This window comes from Toxotes jaculatrix, chromosome 6 (genome assembly GCF_017976425.1).
Source record: "Toxotes jaculatrix isolate fToxJac2 chromosome 6, fToxJac2.pri, whole genome shotgun sequence".
Classification (NCBI taxonomy): Eukaryota; Metazoa; Chordata; class Actinopteri; family Toxotidae; genus Toxotes; species Toxotes jaculatrix.
Genome location: NC_054399.1, coordinates 7961439 through 7977332, shown reverse-complemented (window position 1 = coordinate 7977332; position 15894 = coordinate 7961439). Strand labels below are relative to the sequence as shown.

General features: G+C 42.1%; 1 protein-coding gene across 2 annotated transcripts; it reads left to right on the top strand.

Annotated features, from left to right (window-relative positions):
- Positions 1-644: 644 nt before the first annotated feature.
- On the top strand, positions 645-15654 carry ssbp3b (single stranded DNA binding protein 3b). 2 transcript variants are annotated; one of them, XM_041040793.1, is made up of 18 exons: positions 645-802; positions 1546-1618; positions 1775-1836; positions 1925-2009; positions 9290-9379; positions 10578-10652; positions 10885-10947; positions 11040-11103; positions 11207-11280; positions 11524-11588; positions 11683-11731; positions 12006-12041; positions 12191-12245; positions 12336-12400; positions 13434-13512; positions 13740-13768; positions 13878-13979; positions 14235-15654. In XM_041040793.1, the coding sequence occupies exons 1-18, from the start codon at positions 747-749 to the stop codon at positions 14262-14264; spliced, it is 1152 nt and encodes a 383-aa protein (XP_040896727.1). In that variant the 5' UTR covers positions 645-746; the 3' UTR covers positions 14265-15654. The 2 variants fall into 2 exon arrangements, with proteins under 2 accessions (XP_040896727.1, XP_040896728.1); XM_041040794.1 differs by lacking the exon at positions 10578-10652.
- Positions 15655-15894: the final 240 nt, after the last annotated feature.

The following is a 15894-nucleotide window of genomic DNA, read 5'->3' as shown; positions in this document are numbered from 1 at the left end:
TTTAAATGATTATTTATTTTTTGATACCGTGCTTCAAAAGATAAAAATGTAATTGTTCGCCCTTTGTTGCTGACAGTTTATATTAAAATATTGGGCCTCTATTTGGCACGAATCCCCCAGTTAGAGAAGACGGTAAAAAGGTTGTCGGAGGAATTAAAAATGACTGAATGTATCTAATTAATTGAATAGTATTAGTTAAATATTAAAATAGAGGGTCAAAAGATATAGAAAAGCTTTAAACTTTTCCTGTAACCTACAAACAGTTGATAAAAAGGGGTGGAAACTTTTCAGCGATCCGTATTTTGGAGTTGATGGAAGTTGCTTTTATATAAATATTTTTTAGATTATAGATAAACGTTAAAAAAAAATCTAATTTCAGCTCATTATCAGAATAGTTAGTTTACGTTGCATTGATTAGAAAGAAGACCAGAAAACAGTTACAAGGGAACAAATAATTTCTTTAATTTCATTAAATTAAGCTCGCCGATGTCTCAGCTATCAACGTCAGAACAGCCAAAATGAAAGCACCAGAAGGCAGACCTTAAGGCAAATGGCGCGCTCTGATTGGCTGTCGGCAGCATCAGTTAGGCCTGGGCCCACCTCTTCCCCCCCGGACCAGGCTCGGTTGAGTCGTCGGGTTGAGGAGGAGTGCGGTTGGAGTGCGAGAGGGTCGCGGCCGCGATGATCTGACAGATGAAATAGCGAAAAAAAAGACAGAGAAGGCGGGCGTCCTCCCACACAAAACAATGTTCCCCAAAGGCAAAGGCACTCCGGTGCCGTCGGACGGCCAAGCACGAGAAAAGTAAGCTCAGAAACGTTTATTATTGTGTATTTTTTTGCCTCGTAAGTTGTTCCCTCTTGCGCTCTGTTGTTCGCTGGACAGGCTAGCAAGAGGCGATTTCCTCCTACCGAGGCTGGAATTGAATGAACCGCCTTGTCTGCTCGCCATTCCTGCTCCGAGCCTTGTTTCTGCTGCCTTTTGGCTTATTGCTGTGTATTTACACGTCCCCGACCGATTCGGAGTGCAGTTTGGTTGTGGTTTAACCGGCGGTTGTCTCGTTTTTTTTTTTTTTTTGCGGTTATTCAGCCGAGAGAACGGAGAGGAGAAAACAATAACATCGCCTTTCTACACAGCACATTGTTTTCTCTGTTGCGCTCTCTGGATAGGCTCCGTTTTTATTTCCCTCAGCCCCATCAGTGCCACCAGGATACTGTACCTAGCTAATACACAGCAGGCTGGTTCTGTGTTTTTATGTTCCACATCACGACGTTAAATTGCACACTGCTGCTTTACTACTTTCTTTTACCATTCTTATTGTTGTGAATCTTTACCAGGCTTGGCTTGGTTGCACAGTCCCCATTTAATTTTTTTGGCACAGGCTATTTGGCAGCCATTGTTCAGAGGGCCTGTGCCCGACTCTAGTCACTCAGTTTGGCCTTAGAAGAAGATTTAATCTGATGTCTTACCTGATGTTTATTTTCTGTCTGTTTATCATGTTTTTGTTTTAATTAAACTTAAAATGATATTTGTATATTTTCACTCAGGTTGGCTTTGTACGTGTATGAGTATTTGTTACACATTGGAGCACAGAAGTCTGCACAGACGTTTTTATCAGAGGTATGTGGGATTTTGGATAGCAGTTCAACCATATTAAAATGTCCCTTTGTGCATTGAAACTCTTTACATAAATGTATTGCATTTGCTCATTTACAGCAAAATTAAAATTTATTTTATTGGCTCACATCGATAATTTCTGAAATCCCCTTTTCCTAGATTCGATGGGAGAAAAACATAACACTCGGAGAACCCCCTGGATTCCTACATTCCTGGTGGTGGTAAGTGATCATGTTCTTGTCCTCCTATAAACATGTCCAGGGGTTGTTTGTGTGGCTTTGTTTTCTTCATGACGTGTCTTGTCCACAGTGTATTTTGGGACTTGTATTGTGCTGCACCAGAGAGGAGAGAGACATGTGACCACTCCAGTGAAGCAAAAGCCTTCCATGATTACGTGAGTAGTGCTTACATGGGAACTGTTGCACATAGTGTTCCGTCTTCTGCTGAAGAAGACAATAACTTTGGCATCAAGGCTAAGAAGAGATGTAAATAACGCACCTCCAGATCAGGTTGTGCAATGGTCAGATTTCTTTTTTTTTTGGAGTTGTCAGAGCAAAGTGCTCATAATCTTTGTCAGCACTCAAGACCTTACAAACCCCCTCATTCTCCTTCGACAGTAATACAGCTGCCACACTTCAGGCTGTTGTGATTCCATTTTAGCTTGAAGCGTTATTGTGATTTACCAGATGATGTTAATCTGATTTCTGCTTTTCATATGCATTCTTTACTGTCTTTTGCACATTGTTTTAGTGATCTAAGTCATTTTCTAGTTCTCACTGTGCCTGTAGCTATGTGTAACTACTTAATGCAATTGCGGACAGTATTTATTTATTTATTTATTTATTTATTTATTTTCCTTCTCCTGAATTTACGATCGGTCATCTTGCCCTGTCGGTGGGTCGAATGATGCGCCCAACAATGAGCTTTATAGGCTTCTGGGAAAATGATGCTGATGTCAGCATGTCCTGAGTCAGACCTGTCGAGTGCTTTCCCCCTTATCCACGCCACACTCAAGCGCCCTGCCTCAGTTGTGAAGACGAAAAAGAACCTGCTATGTGTTCTGCGCAATTTCTGAGACTTTATACACAGCAAGATTTTTGCCAAAGAACCCCAGTTGCCCTAATGTGTGGCAACTCTGATATATGTTGGAAACATGTAATCCGCAATGACACAAACCTGAAACTGAATTTAGGAGATAATGCTCAGGACAAGTGTGTCATTGTGTAATGTATTGCTCCTCTTATGATAGTACTTCCACATTTGCAAGTTATGGGTTTTTTTTGCATCTTGATAATTATGCTGTTTTGGAAATAGAGCTGCTGTCATGTGCTGCCTTGTTTCCTGCTTTGTGTCAGCATTCAAATACAACATCAAAAGGTGCCTCATGACGATCAAAGAAAGTGTGAACTGCTTGTCAGTGGCTTCTGCTGTCCCCGTTCTTGTGTTTCTATGTCCGTATCTGAGAAGAGTAGACAAGAATCGGTCAGCGGAGGTAAATAAAATAAAAATGCTATCTGGGCTTTGCTTCATCAGCACAGCCAAGGAAAGACATTAGAGGTAAAGTAGTTCTCTCAGGATGACTAATACAAAGCCCGGTTTGTAGGTGGGTTGGTGATGTATCAGGCAGGAAGGGGTTAAAACGTAGATGTTGGTCCTGTTCTTGGCAGATAGGGTTGTCAGGGTAACGGGCCTCCTGATCTGGCAGGTGACCTGGGAGCCAGGAGAGAGGCTACAGCGTGGCTCTGCCCTTTCAATAACCACATTCCTTATTATTCTAACTCAAACAGACAAAGGAGGAACACATTTTGTTTGAAACCAGCCTTTATACATTTATCTTGTTTCATGGTAATTTATTACAATTTTTTTTTTTTTTTGGATTGCTTTTGTAAGATCTGTAATATGTAATGTGAGATGGTAGCGTTAGCTGCACAATACACGAAAGCCTGACAGATGTAAGATATCTGCATCTGTGTTAGAAAAATTATTTTTTATAGTGTTAAATATTCCTTGGTTTTAGGCAAAGGTGTGAGCATGACTGAAAATCACTTTGCAATCAGCCTTGTATTAAAATGAGGAAACATCCTCAGATCATTTCTGAAAGAATAAACAATACAAAATAAGATGTTACATTGCAGCCCGTGGTTTGACTGAGACCATTTTCATAACATGGAAAACATTAAGCAAATGAAGGCTCAGTGAAACGTCAGTCTGGGCAGTGTGCTGCTGTGGTGTGAAGCTTTGAGAGTTTTTGTGTGGTTGGCTCTCCCCGACATCTTGCGGTTGCCCTTCGCTCTGATGTTGGTTCTTCTTGTGTTCATTTGTGGATGTTGGGGGGGTCAGGGAAGTGTGTGTCTGTGTGTGTGTGGACAGTACTAGTCCTTGGACCCTAGCCTTTGTCTAGGTGTGGGGGAGGTGAGTGCTGCTCGGTTAGCCGGCAGCGCTCGTAAAGCCCCGGCGTATTCATGCTGGGCCTGACGAACGCTCCCTGAGGGGCCCCGTCGCCATGGCGTCAGTGGCTGATTGATGGCTGTCACGGAGCTGAGGGGCAGATTGGAAAAAGGAAAGGGGAGTGGCACTGTGGCATATGCCCAGCATACACCACCGCGGAGGAGCTGAGGGAATTAAAAAGGGAGGGGGTTGGGGAGGAAGAGAGGAGGGAGATGAGAAGTGGAAGGGACCTGCTAGAAGTAACTAGAGAGGGAGAGAGCGAGCATCCAGTCAGGATCCAGTGGGTTTTTTTATGATGTTGATTGATGGTTAAACATTTACAAGCTAAACATAGGGGCTGGTTTCTTTTGAGCGTTGGTTCCAGTGGAAGAAGTGAGACTGTTAAGAGCACGCTAGGTCAGGAGCTGGCAGTTGGGTGGTCTGTGCTTTCAGCCCAACCCCCTTCATCATTTCTCCTTCATCCCCTTTTAAATCTTTGTCTGTTTGTGTCTCTCTCTGTGTCTACCCTTGCTTTTTCACAGTTACTCCAGTCAACCTCTTGGTCATCCTCACCCCCCCCGCCCCCACCCCACGTGTTCTCCTCTCCACCGCTCTCTTTGTTTTTATAAAGACAGCACGAGTACATCCGCCGCCACTCTGCCCTTTTGTAACCTCCTTTGGTGATTCAAAGATTCAGGGAAATTTTGTTTAGTCGGAATTGTTTGTATGCTCTTTGGTACATGCATGTACATGCTGAATCATTATGGGTGGGGGTAGTCTGACTTAAAGGAGGTCCCCTGGGAAGTTGTGAGGAAGGCCCTGGACAAGAACCTCATAGCCTGAGGCAGGGCTGAGACATCTGTCCCTTTCCTGTACCGGGGAGTCTGTGGAGAGACGTGGCTCGTTTAGACCGAAAGCAGCATCAGGCTGTTTGAGCCAGTCCAGCAAGCACAGCTGTGGGCTTTACAGGGACATGATAAAGATCAAACATAACATGCCTGAGAACTCGCCATGCGCGTTGCCTCTCAATCTAGCAAATAGTTTGTGACTTCTACAGAGCTATGTAGATTGTTGACACTGTTTTATGACTTTGTGGTCAATACGCTATATACAGCTTTGTTTTATTTCATTATTTCTTTTCAGGCCTCATTCAAGGAATGGGTCACTTAGGGGTAGAGGAACAAAACAAACTGCACTTGCTGTTTCAGTATAAAGGGGCCAGACAGTGTGACTGTATGAACATATACCACTCGGCTATGAAACTAGCCATAAACTGTTTGATCTTTATCTCCAGGAAGATCATGATACAGACTAACATCTGCTTACAATTACTGTAGACCAGAAAAGTCGTCTTCAGGCTAAGATACACCTCTTTACAAAACAAGGTTTCCAGAGTTGGAGAGTGAAATACTAATCTTGTGAAAAATTGGGCCAAATTTAAATACCAGTTGAATCCCATCAGAATGAGGGTGAATGTCATTATAAGGGAGCTTTCATTGACTCATTCATTGAAGGTAACGACACAACCCATCTTTGTCACCAGAGACCTGCATGTATTTAAGACAGTTATTATATTTTTAAGACAAGTGGAAGAGTTTGAAGCAATAATGACCCTAACTTTTCATGTAAAGTATGATAGTGAATCCTGGGACACAGCTTCATTTCTGTGTCTGCACATCTGACACGTGTTCCTGTGGTTAACATGAAGCTCTATTACAGGAAGCTTACCCGCATGTAGTTGTTGCTATGTTTGTAAATGTTAATATCTTAATTGCATCATTTACTGATAGCAAATTGCGAGGGCAAAAAAAGAACAAGATAAATGGTTGACTTCATAGCCTTAGTAAAAATTGAAATAATGAAGTATGCCAGACAAATTGACTTTTGATTAGGACTAAAAAATCCTGCATGTGCTACCTTTTTATATAAAAATGTCAACTTTAAAAACTGTATAGTACAGCAATGGTTGAAGGCTATGTCTATGACACCTTTTAAATATCATATGATGACCTTTTACAAATGTAAAAACAGAGCATATAATTAATAATTAAACGGCTTCATCAGAGGCCATTATTTGAGCTTTAAGACATACAAATGATAGATTTAAATACATAATCGGTTTCATTTGAGAAAGAAATTAGATCACCACGAGGGTTTCTTTCCAGGAAGCTGCAGAGTGCTAGTTACCTTGCATTTTGAAAAGAGGTCAGAACTATGAAAAACTGTATAACCCCTTTACCAAACAGTGCAAATGACTCATTAAATTTTTAGGCTATGGCGGAAACATTATGGTTTGTTCAGTAGGGTGCTAAGCAGAAAGTTTACTGTTGATGATGGTAACTTCACTGAAGACATGGCATCTGGTCTCTCAAGTTCTAAGGAAGCTCGGTACAAATAGGACATAGGGAACTGATCACAGTACTTGCATCTAAATATGCTCATCAAAAACTTGTTCCTCCTCTTGTAAGTTTTACTGGCTTCCTAGCTCACAGTGTTGTCCCAGACTCTGTGATCTCTGTGCAGTTAGTTCCTGTCATAAAACATGAAACGTTAGCAAAATATTACTGATAACAAAAAGCCTATGGATCTCATTAGTATCCTTCTAATGTGCAGGTTGAAACCGGTTATCTTCTCACATGGTCTGCAGTTAAAAGCATGCAAGCACGGCACACATACAGTATGTCCACCGCTGTTGTTTAAAGAAATAATTTCCAGTCATTGTTATCACAATTCCGCACTTAAGATGCTTTTTGGGCTTTTGATTAGTTATGATAAAGGGTTTTTTTTTTTGGTTTGGGGGAACTCTCTAAACATTTACCCATCCTTGTGTGTTTGTGTACCTGTCAGGCCGTGCAGGTTTGATGAATTAAGGAATTGTTTCAGGCAGGGTGGGTTCCTAACTTCACCCTTGTTTGATTTGCATATGGATGACTTGTCTGGGCAGTTTAATTCTTGCAAAACAGGTTGGGTTTTATGCATGCAGATGATTTGGCCATGTTTTCTCTGTGCAGTGCTGGTTTTCAACTGATGTTTAGTATACACTCCCAGTATGGTTCTACTTTTGACGTCAGAGTAAATGGGAAAAAGATATTTAATGACACTGTTATGTACAGAGGGCAGAAAATTTATATTTTCATAATCCTGCTTCAGTGGAGATACTTCTAAAGAATGAGTAAGAGTATGAGGTAAATGTAGTAAAACATCTCAGATAAAATGAAATTAAATGGATGATTGTGATACTGTATACTATCAGTGTATAGTGAATTTCTCATGTTTGAGACTTAACGTTACTTAAAGTGATGCCATGAGGATGTTATTGTGTGTGCCAAGATTTTAGATCATTGTTCATATGATCTTTTAACATGACTGGTCATGTCAGGCAGAGAAGCCTAGTGAATAAATGATTGTACAAACTGAACAGAGTAAATAACAAATGCATCAGTAAATACTGGTGCACTGCAAGAATGCCGAATTTAAATTTGTAATTCTTTATTTAATTACTAATTACTTATTTAGTATTAATTTGCCTTGAGAGTGTGACACCTTCCTTCACATGAACAGAGTGCTTTCATTTGACTACACACACATATGTGCTTTATATAGTTTATTTTTGATGCTATGTTAAGTTATGTATCACATGTAAATGTGTGATGTGGAGTGACACTTCTGTTTTTTTGATAAACATAATTTATAAAGTTGAACTTGCATGTTCACCAAAATAAAACTCTGGTGTTGACTTTGGACACTTGAGGTGACAAATTGAAACTAAAAAGGAAAAAAGTGCAGAAGTGATAACTGTCCTCAGTGAGTGTGCTCTGTGTCTTGTGCTTTTTGTATTCTTTGGTAAAATGTGTCAGAGGTAATTTTTTTTCTGGGTATGCTAAGTTAGTAATGTGGGTATGCTAATTTGTGGGTTCTTAACAGGCTTTGTGAGTTATTGCAGGTCTAGAAGTATGTGTTCTGTGGCATTTTTATATTTAACAGTGACGATTAGTGAACTGTAAATCTTACTTTATTTAAATCTTGCTTACCTAAGAGATTTTCCTTTTAGATCTGAGCTGTAGATTGCGCTACTAATTGTGAGTATGGATGTTTCTCCATGTCTGGGCTGGGTAGTTGAGACTAACTGGTCAGGATGGGTGAGGAAGTACATGGGGGTAAACTGGAGTTTGTAAAGCCGCCGAGAGCTCTGCACATTTTCTTACACATCCGCAGCAGTAGTGGACTGTTTGAGGAAAAACTCAGGCGGTAGGCGTATTTCAAGATTTCTCCCTCTTTGGATCCACCTCCTGTGCCTCCTTTCTAGGAAAGGAGGATTGACTGTATGCTCTCTGTGTGTCTCCACGTCCCAGTGGTGGTGGGGCCTGGTGAGACGTGACTTCTCCCCGTGGCCTCACTTCTCTCCCTGCTGTGGTATTTCACAGTGGCCCTGCAGCGGCAGCATGAGCAGATATAATTAGGGAAGGTGCAGTCGATACCAGGGAGTGTGTTGGCTATTGACCAGTGATGTCTGTAGAGCTGTGGGACTCTGGACAGAGACGAGGAGTGTGTATGTTTGTGTGTGTGTGGGTGCGGGTGCTAGTACATCTATCGTGATAGTAATCATTGCCTGTTTGAGTACATCTGCACTACAATGCGAGTGAGCTGCGCATTAACAAATGGCTACAGAAGAAGCTTCTCTCCTTCTGTAGCCATTCTCTTCCAGCCAAACCCCACAGCCCTGAAGACATTAGCTCATCTCAAATTGCTTCAGCTACAGGGAAGAAAAACTCAGTCAATTAGGAGCGTGTGACCGAAGCAAATGGCACATTAGTGAATTAGGGCTGCGGTTTGAGCAGGAAATCGGCCCAGCGAGCCCCTGCTGTGCAACAGCACTTTGGAGCCTCTGACTCAGTGAATCCCAGTGATCCATATCTGACCCACTGGATCCTGGATCAGCGGGACTCAGAAGCCTCAATAAGTTTCCATTAATACTGCTTTCAGACAGGGGACCCGCAAATGATGTGGATCTACTGAATGTTTGTTGGCACTTTCTGTTTCTTTCTCTTTTTTTCTGGGTTAGACTGACAGTGTATTAGATTCCTATATATGAACCCCTCTTGTGGCCAGCTGTGTTGAGAAAGGACAAAATAAATGTCTAACGTTTGTGTTGTGAAAAATCTCAAAAATATTAACAGCTATCTTTTGTGCAGCACAGTGTGTGTGAGAGCTTGTAATGTTGCTATTCTCTCTGTTTTTCAACCGTAGAGTGCAGCAGCAGCCCCCAGTCCTGTGATGGGAGGGATGCCCCCCGGTGAGGGCATGCCAGGGGGACCCATGCCACCCGGCTTTTTCCAGGTCAGTCCATCACTACACTGATACTGTCTGTTACTGTCAGGAGAATTTCCCCACTTTTACTATTTTCCCTTGACAAATCTGAACATCCTCAACAATTAATCAGTTATCAGAATTGTCACAAATTAATTTCCTGTGGATGGACGAATTAATTCATCGACCAATCAGTTTTCCTTACTGCACCTCTGCGGGCTCCAGCTTTGTAAAATATTGTCAGGGTTGTATATATATTCTGGAGCTGTAGGTCTTCACATTGGTGTCTGCACTGGTTTGTGCCTTTTGTTTTGCTCCACTCTGCTCAGTGAACTTGTAGTAAACATAATAGACAATCTGTCTGCCTGGGCCCCTCCAGTGCTGTAAACAGGCAGGCGTGGCCATTTTCCCTAATGGAGAAATCGAAAGGTGCAGCACCTACTGTAAATCAATATCTCATGAGAATAAACTCTTGGCAGGCAACTGTGTGGAACTACCTCTAAGAGGTGACATAAAATTCTAGTGTTTCCCACCCTCCACTAGACCAAACTATTCACTTATCACTAACTGCAAGCCTCAAAGCCGTGACTCATTACGTGATCATGTTAATATCAGGAAAAGACATTTTGACATTGATATATGAGCACGCACACACTCATACTTTCTATACCAGGATCTTGGAGGAGGCTCAATTAGACCCCTCACTCTCTGCCAGATCAGCAACATTAGCGACACAGTGCCGGTGTTTAGTGTTGTTATAAAGCTAATTGCATAGAGCTTAATTGACGCTGTTAATTCAGGGAAATTAGCACTGATAACATGCTGCATGCAGCAGGCTTCTTAATGTCTTGACTGACAGGCGAAAGAGCACACATCCTCTCCATCTCTCTGTCTCTTTTCTCTCATTCAAGGCCAAGTCATTTGCTTGCTCTCCTCTGCTCTCTTTCTCCCTCTCACTGTCTCTCTGACTGTGTTTGGTACATGAAAAAAAACATTTTATTTTTGAACATTTTTTAAATTTTTTTTGCGGCACACTGGTTCTTGCACTCCAACCGTCCTCTGCCCTGCAGTAACCCTGCTTCTCTCTCTCTCTCTCTCTCTCTCTCTCTCTCTCTGCCCCTCTTTTGTCACCTCTGTTTCTCGCTCCCTCTTTCTCTACTCGTCTCATCCTCCCCACTCTCCCTCCTCTACCTTCCTCCCTGCCTCTTCATTTTGTGCAATGCCACAGGGTCCTCCTGGTCCCCAGGGCTCTCCTCACCCTCAGCCTCCTCCCCCTAACAGTATGATGGGACCTCACAGTCAGGTAAAGCTCCCTCTCCCTCTTTCTCTCTCTCTTTTTCTCTGTTTTTGCTGTCTGCAGTCATTTGGGAACCCTGATTCTCAGTGCTGATGCTTCATGCTTTGGCATTCGCCTCAGCTTAATGCTTTATGCTGCTGTCAGTATCCACGTGAACATGCTATTGAGTAATTAGAATAGCACTACATTTTGGGAGATGCGTGTCTCTTGTTGACTGAAATCTGTGTTTCTGTTGTAGTCCTTTATGTCGCCTCGCTTTGCTGGAGGCCCAAGAGGTCCCCCCATCAGGATGGCCAACCAGGTAGACCTCTCACATGCACACACCTCTTGGATTCAGAATACATACATTTAAAACTTCAGTCTCATGAGATCTTTGTGTTTTAACCCTGCTAGCCACCAGGCGGAGGACCAGGTCCTCATCCCATGCTGCCTAATATGGACCCCACACGACCACAAGGTGCGGATCAGGGCTGTATTCTCTTTAACTACACACTACATGTGCAGCAGAGAAAGTTATTCCCTCGCTTCTCTCTTCATATAAACTCCCTTTATCCCGACAGGCCATCCTAACCTGGGGCCAATGCAGAGAATGAGCGGCCCTCGAGGCATGGGACCAATGGGACCCGGCCCTCAGGTAGGCTACTCCACTCACATATAATATATTTTTGCTGTGTTGAAGACCTCCTGGTCATGGTCTTTACTTTATTTGTTCTGGTGATCAGTGGGTCTTATTTGTAAAAAAAAAAAAATTGGACCTACTAAATCTAAAGCAAAGCTATTTTGAGAATTATCTTAATGAGTGATTTGCATCTGATTATGGTATCCTGTGGTATAAAGCCTTAAACAATTTTATGATATTTGGTTGTTGTCCTCTCAGAACTTTGGTGGTGGGATGAGGCCTCCACACAACACCATGGGTCCTGGTATGCCAGGAGTGAACATGTGAGCCTTTTTTCTAAGATGTAAATACATGAATACAAGTATTTCAACCTAAATGTAACATCTTACTAAGGTTTCTATTGTTCTTACCATCTAGGGGCCCAGGGACCGGCCGGCCATGGCCCAATCCCAACAATGCCAACTCTGTGAGTACTAACACACACACACACACACACACCAGAGAAATGGTGGTTCATATTGCAGCCAGATCTCCTCTCAGAGCAGCGGAGGTCTAATGTGTTCCAAGGTTCTAGTCTGGGATGTAATTGTAGTATTATGTGTCACGGTTTCCACAGACAGTTGGACAGACAGCCATAATGGTGTTAGGATGATCAAATGATGAATGATGACATTTTGAGGTATAGAAAATGGTTTGCACTCCCATTTCTGGTCTGGTAATGTTTGTGTTTTTGGTTTCAGATGCCTTACTCATCACCCTCTCCTGGCGCATATGGGGTGAGAACACATCCTGACGTCTTAACTCCTGCATACTACAGAAATTTAAGCATATGAATATATATAAATATATAAACAAATAAATAAATAAATAAATATAAATAGTTTGTTATATATGTACTTACTTCTTTTTGATTGTTTCTCCAAAGGGGGCATCTGGAGGAGGAGGACCCCCAGGAACTCCCATCATGCCCAGCCCTGCAGGTTAGTGCTTCCCTGATGTAAGCTGTTAATTGTTACCTTTTTTCGTGCACTATCTAGAATCAGTTATATGTCTGATTGTGCCTTTTCCAGACTCAAACAACTCTGGTGACAATTTGTATACCATGATCAACACTGGACCGGGCAACCGAAATAATGTAAGTGCCTTTTCATTGTCTTCTTTCTGCTTTGACTCTGAATATTGTGATCTCTGAGTATAGTTAGCATAAATTTGAAGACAGAGCACTTCTTTTTAGAAATTTATTTTGGTTGTTACTAGTGGCCTCACTCCACACATCCCTTTTGCAACAAGGCCATAACCCAAGTTCAGTGTTTTGCTGTGTCAAGAAACCTGTTTTCGGACCTGTGAATGTAATGAGGGTCACTGAGAAAAAAAAGTGGTTGACAGAGGACAACAATTAAGTGGCTGGGGCATACAATGTGTTGTGAGCCCCGCTGGTCGTTAAGAAAAGCTTCTACCATTATCCAAACACCTGACCTCTCCAGGTCAATATCATCTCAGTATACTCATTTGTCTAATGACTTCATGCAGCTGGTGGAGTGTGAGGATTTCCACCCTCTGGGCCATGCATCCATGTTGCTGGGCAAAATGTTTTTCTTCTTGTTGTGAAGTGCAAAATTCCTCCATGGACTCTGGTGCTAGCCACATAATAAATATTGAAATAACATTTAGTAATCTCTCACACTACTGAACTGCCTGCATTATATGATCTAGTCTTGTACCTTTCTCAGTTAGATTTAGGCTGTGAGATCAAGTAATGTTCAGACAGATCTGCACACACTGCTGAGGGGAAAGACAGAAAATAGGGAATTTCACTTCCTTGTGCATAAACAGAGCTGCCCTGCATGAAAAACACTTGTACTCAACACGGGTATCTTTGCCTTCCTGAAGTACACATACACTCTTTTTTAGAAACAAAACAAACTGTGTGTGATTTAATACTATAGGTTACTGTTTCAGTCAGTCCTGAAATGATCAGAATCAGTTTTTTTTTTAGTTGAAAGAAGGACTTAAGTTCATGACAGAAGAAATAAGTCAGTGCTTTACTGTATAGAAACTGGGGTCCAGGGTTCTTCTCAGGCGCTTGTTATTTAGGACTTTCCAGCTCTATGTGAACTGTGCTGAGGACATGTGGTAAGTGAGTCCTTGCTGTCTTGTTTCTCCTCCAGTTCCCTATGGGCCCCGGCTCTGACGGACCCCTGGGAGCCATGGCTGGGATGGAACCACACCACATGAACGGGTCACTAGGTAACATCACCCTCTACAGTACACATGCTGACAGAAACGTTGGGCTTACATTCTTACGCATTAAATGAGTATACTTTTGTCCACTATGTCTCATGGCACATCAGTAGAGGCCAATAGATTGTTTTTCAGCTAGAGCCATCGTTTTAAAAAAAAAAAAAAAAAAAACGTTCTTATGGTCATGAAGTGCAAACATTGCTTAGTTGTTTTTCACATTGCTTCGTTCTCAGGCTCTGGTGATATGGATGGAATGAACAAGGTAAATGTTGTAACCACACAAAGAATCTTTGGATTTAAAACTTAACCCGGGGAAAAAAAAAGCCAAGTGATTGACATTTACAAAACTTTCGCGCACTCTTTGTTTCCAGAATTCCCCAAACAATTTAAGTGGCATTAGCAATCCTCCTGGGACCCCAAGGGATGATGGGGAGCTGAGTGGAAACTTCCTCCACTCCTTTCAGAGTGAGAACGTAAGTCTCCCTTCTTGCCAGTTCCTCTCCTCAGCTGACATCACTGAACCGTTGGTGATTGCAGTAGTACTTTGATGAAGCCGGAGGTAGAGCACTGTTGACTGCACGGTAAAGTCACAGTCACAGCTTGTTAACATCACTGACTACAGAATCACTGTGGAGAGCAAGCTGTGCGCCTGACCGAGGAACACTTGGTAGGGAAAAGGGGTGTGTGGATGTGTTTTAATCTCTCCTCTCTTCTCTGTGCGTCCATAGTACTCTCCAACCATGACGATGAGTGTGTGACACCCCTCCTCCTCCCCACCCAACATTATTTGCCATCATTCCAAGGATCTGAACTCACTATAGGACACGGCCAAACACATCAGCACCGAATCAGGGACAGGCGCCATTTTGGTTCCACACTAACGACAGAATGCTGATCGGAGAAAAATCAAAATGGCTGGCGACTACTGCTCCTTGCTCAAAATGAAGGGCAATTTCGCCATTTATCACAACCCCAAGTGTGACAAAACCAGCTACTGAAATGCATACATGACACGTTTTATGTTCTTTGCAGAGCCCCCGTATCCCCTCTTAGTCCCCCCCTCCCCTCCCTTCCCCTCCCCCCAGCCCCAGAGCAAAGAGAAAAAAAAATGGTTGAAGTTTACCTCTTGTACTTTTTAATTATTGCTTTGTGGTGCAAGATGTGCAGGAAATGTCTCCGCTTTTGTCACTTAAAACACTGGAGAGTTTGCATATGCATTGTGTGCTTGGAAAGTCTTTGTCTTGTCATTTTACTTATCGCCATGCATACTGTGTCACAAAAGTTGGTTGACATAGGACTCAGAATTTGCCTTTTACTCTGTGGCCACCTTTCTAAATAATGTACTATTCTTCCCAACGCCCACTCTTCTATTTAAAGAGGTTTTTAAAGGGGAAAAGATGTGAAAGAATACAGCTTTTATTGTGACGACCTTTCACAGTATGACAGTGCTCAGATAGTTCTTACAATGTCAAATTGATCCCATGTGATCAATTTTATTTTTGACAGCAATGCCGCTCTGCTGTCTTCGCTGTTTCGTTTAAACAGCCAGACCGCTGTTTGCATTCTGTCAAAGGGAAGCCAGACTTCGGCATGAGAAGTGAGTGCATGAATGCTGAGAATCTGTGTACAACATACTACCTAGTGCTGCTCTTCTCTATGTGGACACCTGCTTTGAGATGTGGTGTGTATCTCTTTACCTGCCTGTGCTTAACACTCTGTGCTCTTCATCGTCGTAGCCTTCTGTGTTATTTCCAGTTTGGTTGGTTATGATGAAAATGGCCATGAATGAGCTGCCCATTTTAGTCTCATACATATTGGTTGTTCATACCTCCCTCCTGTATCATCGGTCGTCTCCTTGGCCCTGCCCCACCCCCCACCCCACCCTTTGCTGACCCACACATTTTTTTATATTTTGATACAATCTTTGACTATGTATATTGCCCCAGTTATTCAGTTAGTCAAAGCTTTCTAAACTGATTCTAGTAGGCATCATTATAAACTTAGCAGCAGTCTTGTAAATGTGATAAGATTTTTTTTTTCTCCTGTGAACATTACGCATTATACACATCTGTCCTATGTTGCCTTTATTTGCTGATATTTTTTTATTTCAAATTGAGGAAAGATTGCTTGTTAATATAATTTTACAATAACTTATCTCACTGTGTGGGTTGTGTTATTATGACTGAATGTTGAAGTCGTGCCAGGAGTAACTGAGGTTTGTTATTGAAGCTGTAGACATGACTGGTGTTAACAGTTAATCATCACACATTGTACACACCTACAAACCATCCATTTGATGATTGGGGAAAAAAAATTCCACACAGAATGTTGTTTTGTAATATAAGAGACAGGGAGGGATCCATCTTTTTTATCATCTACTTTTATATG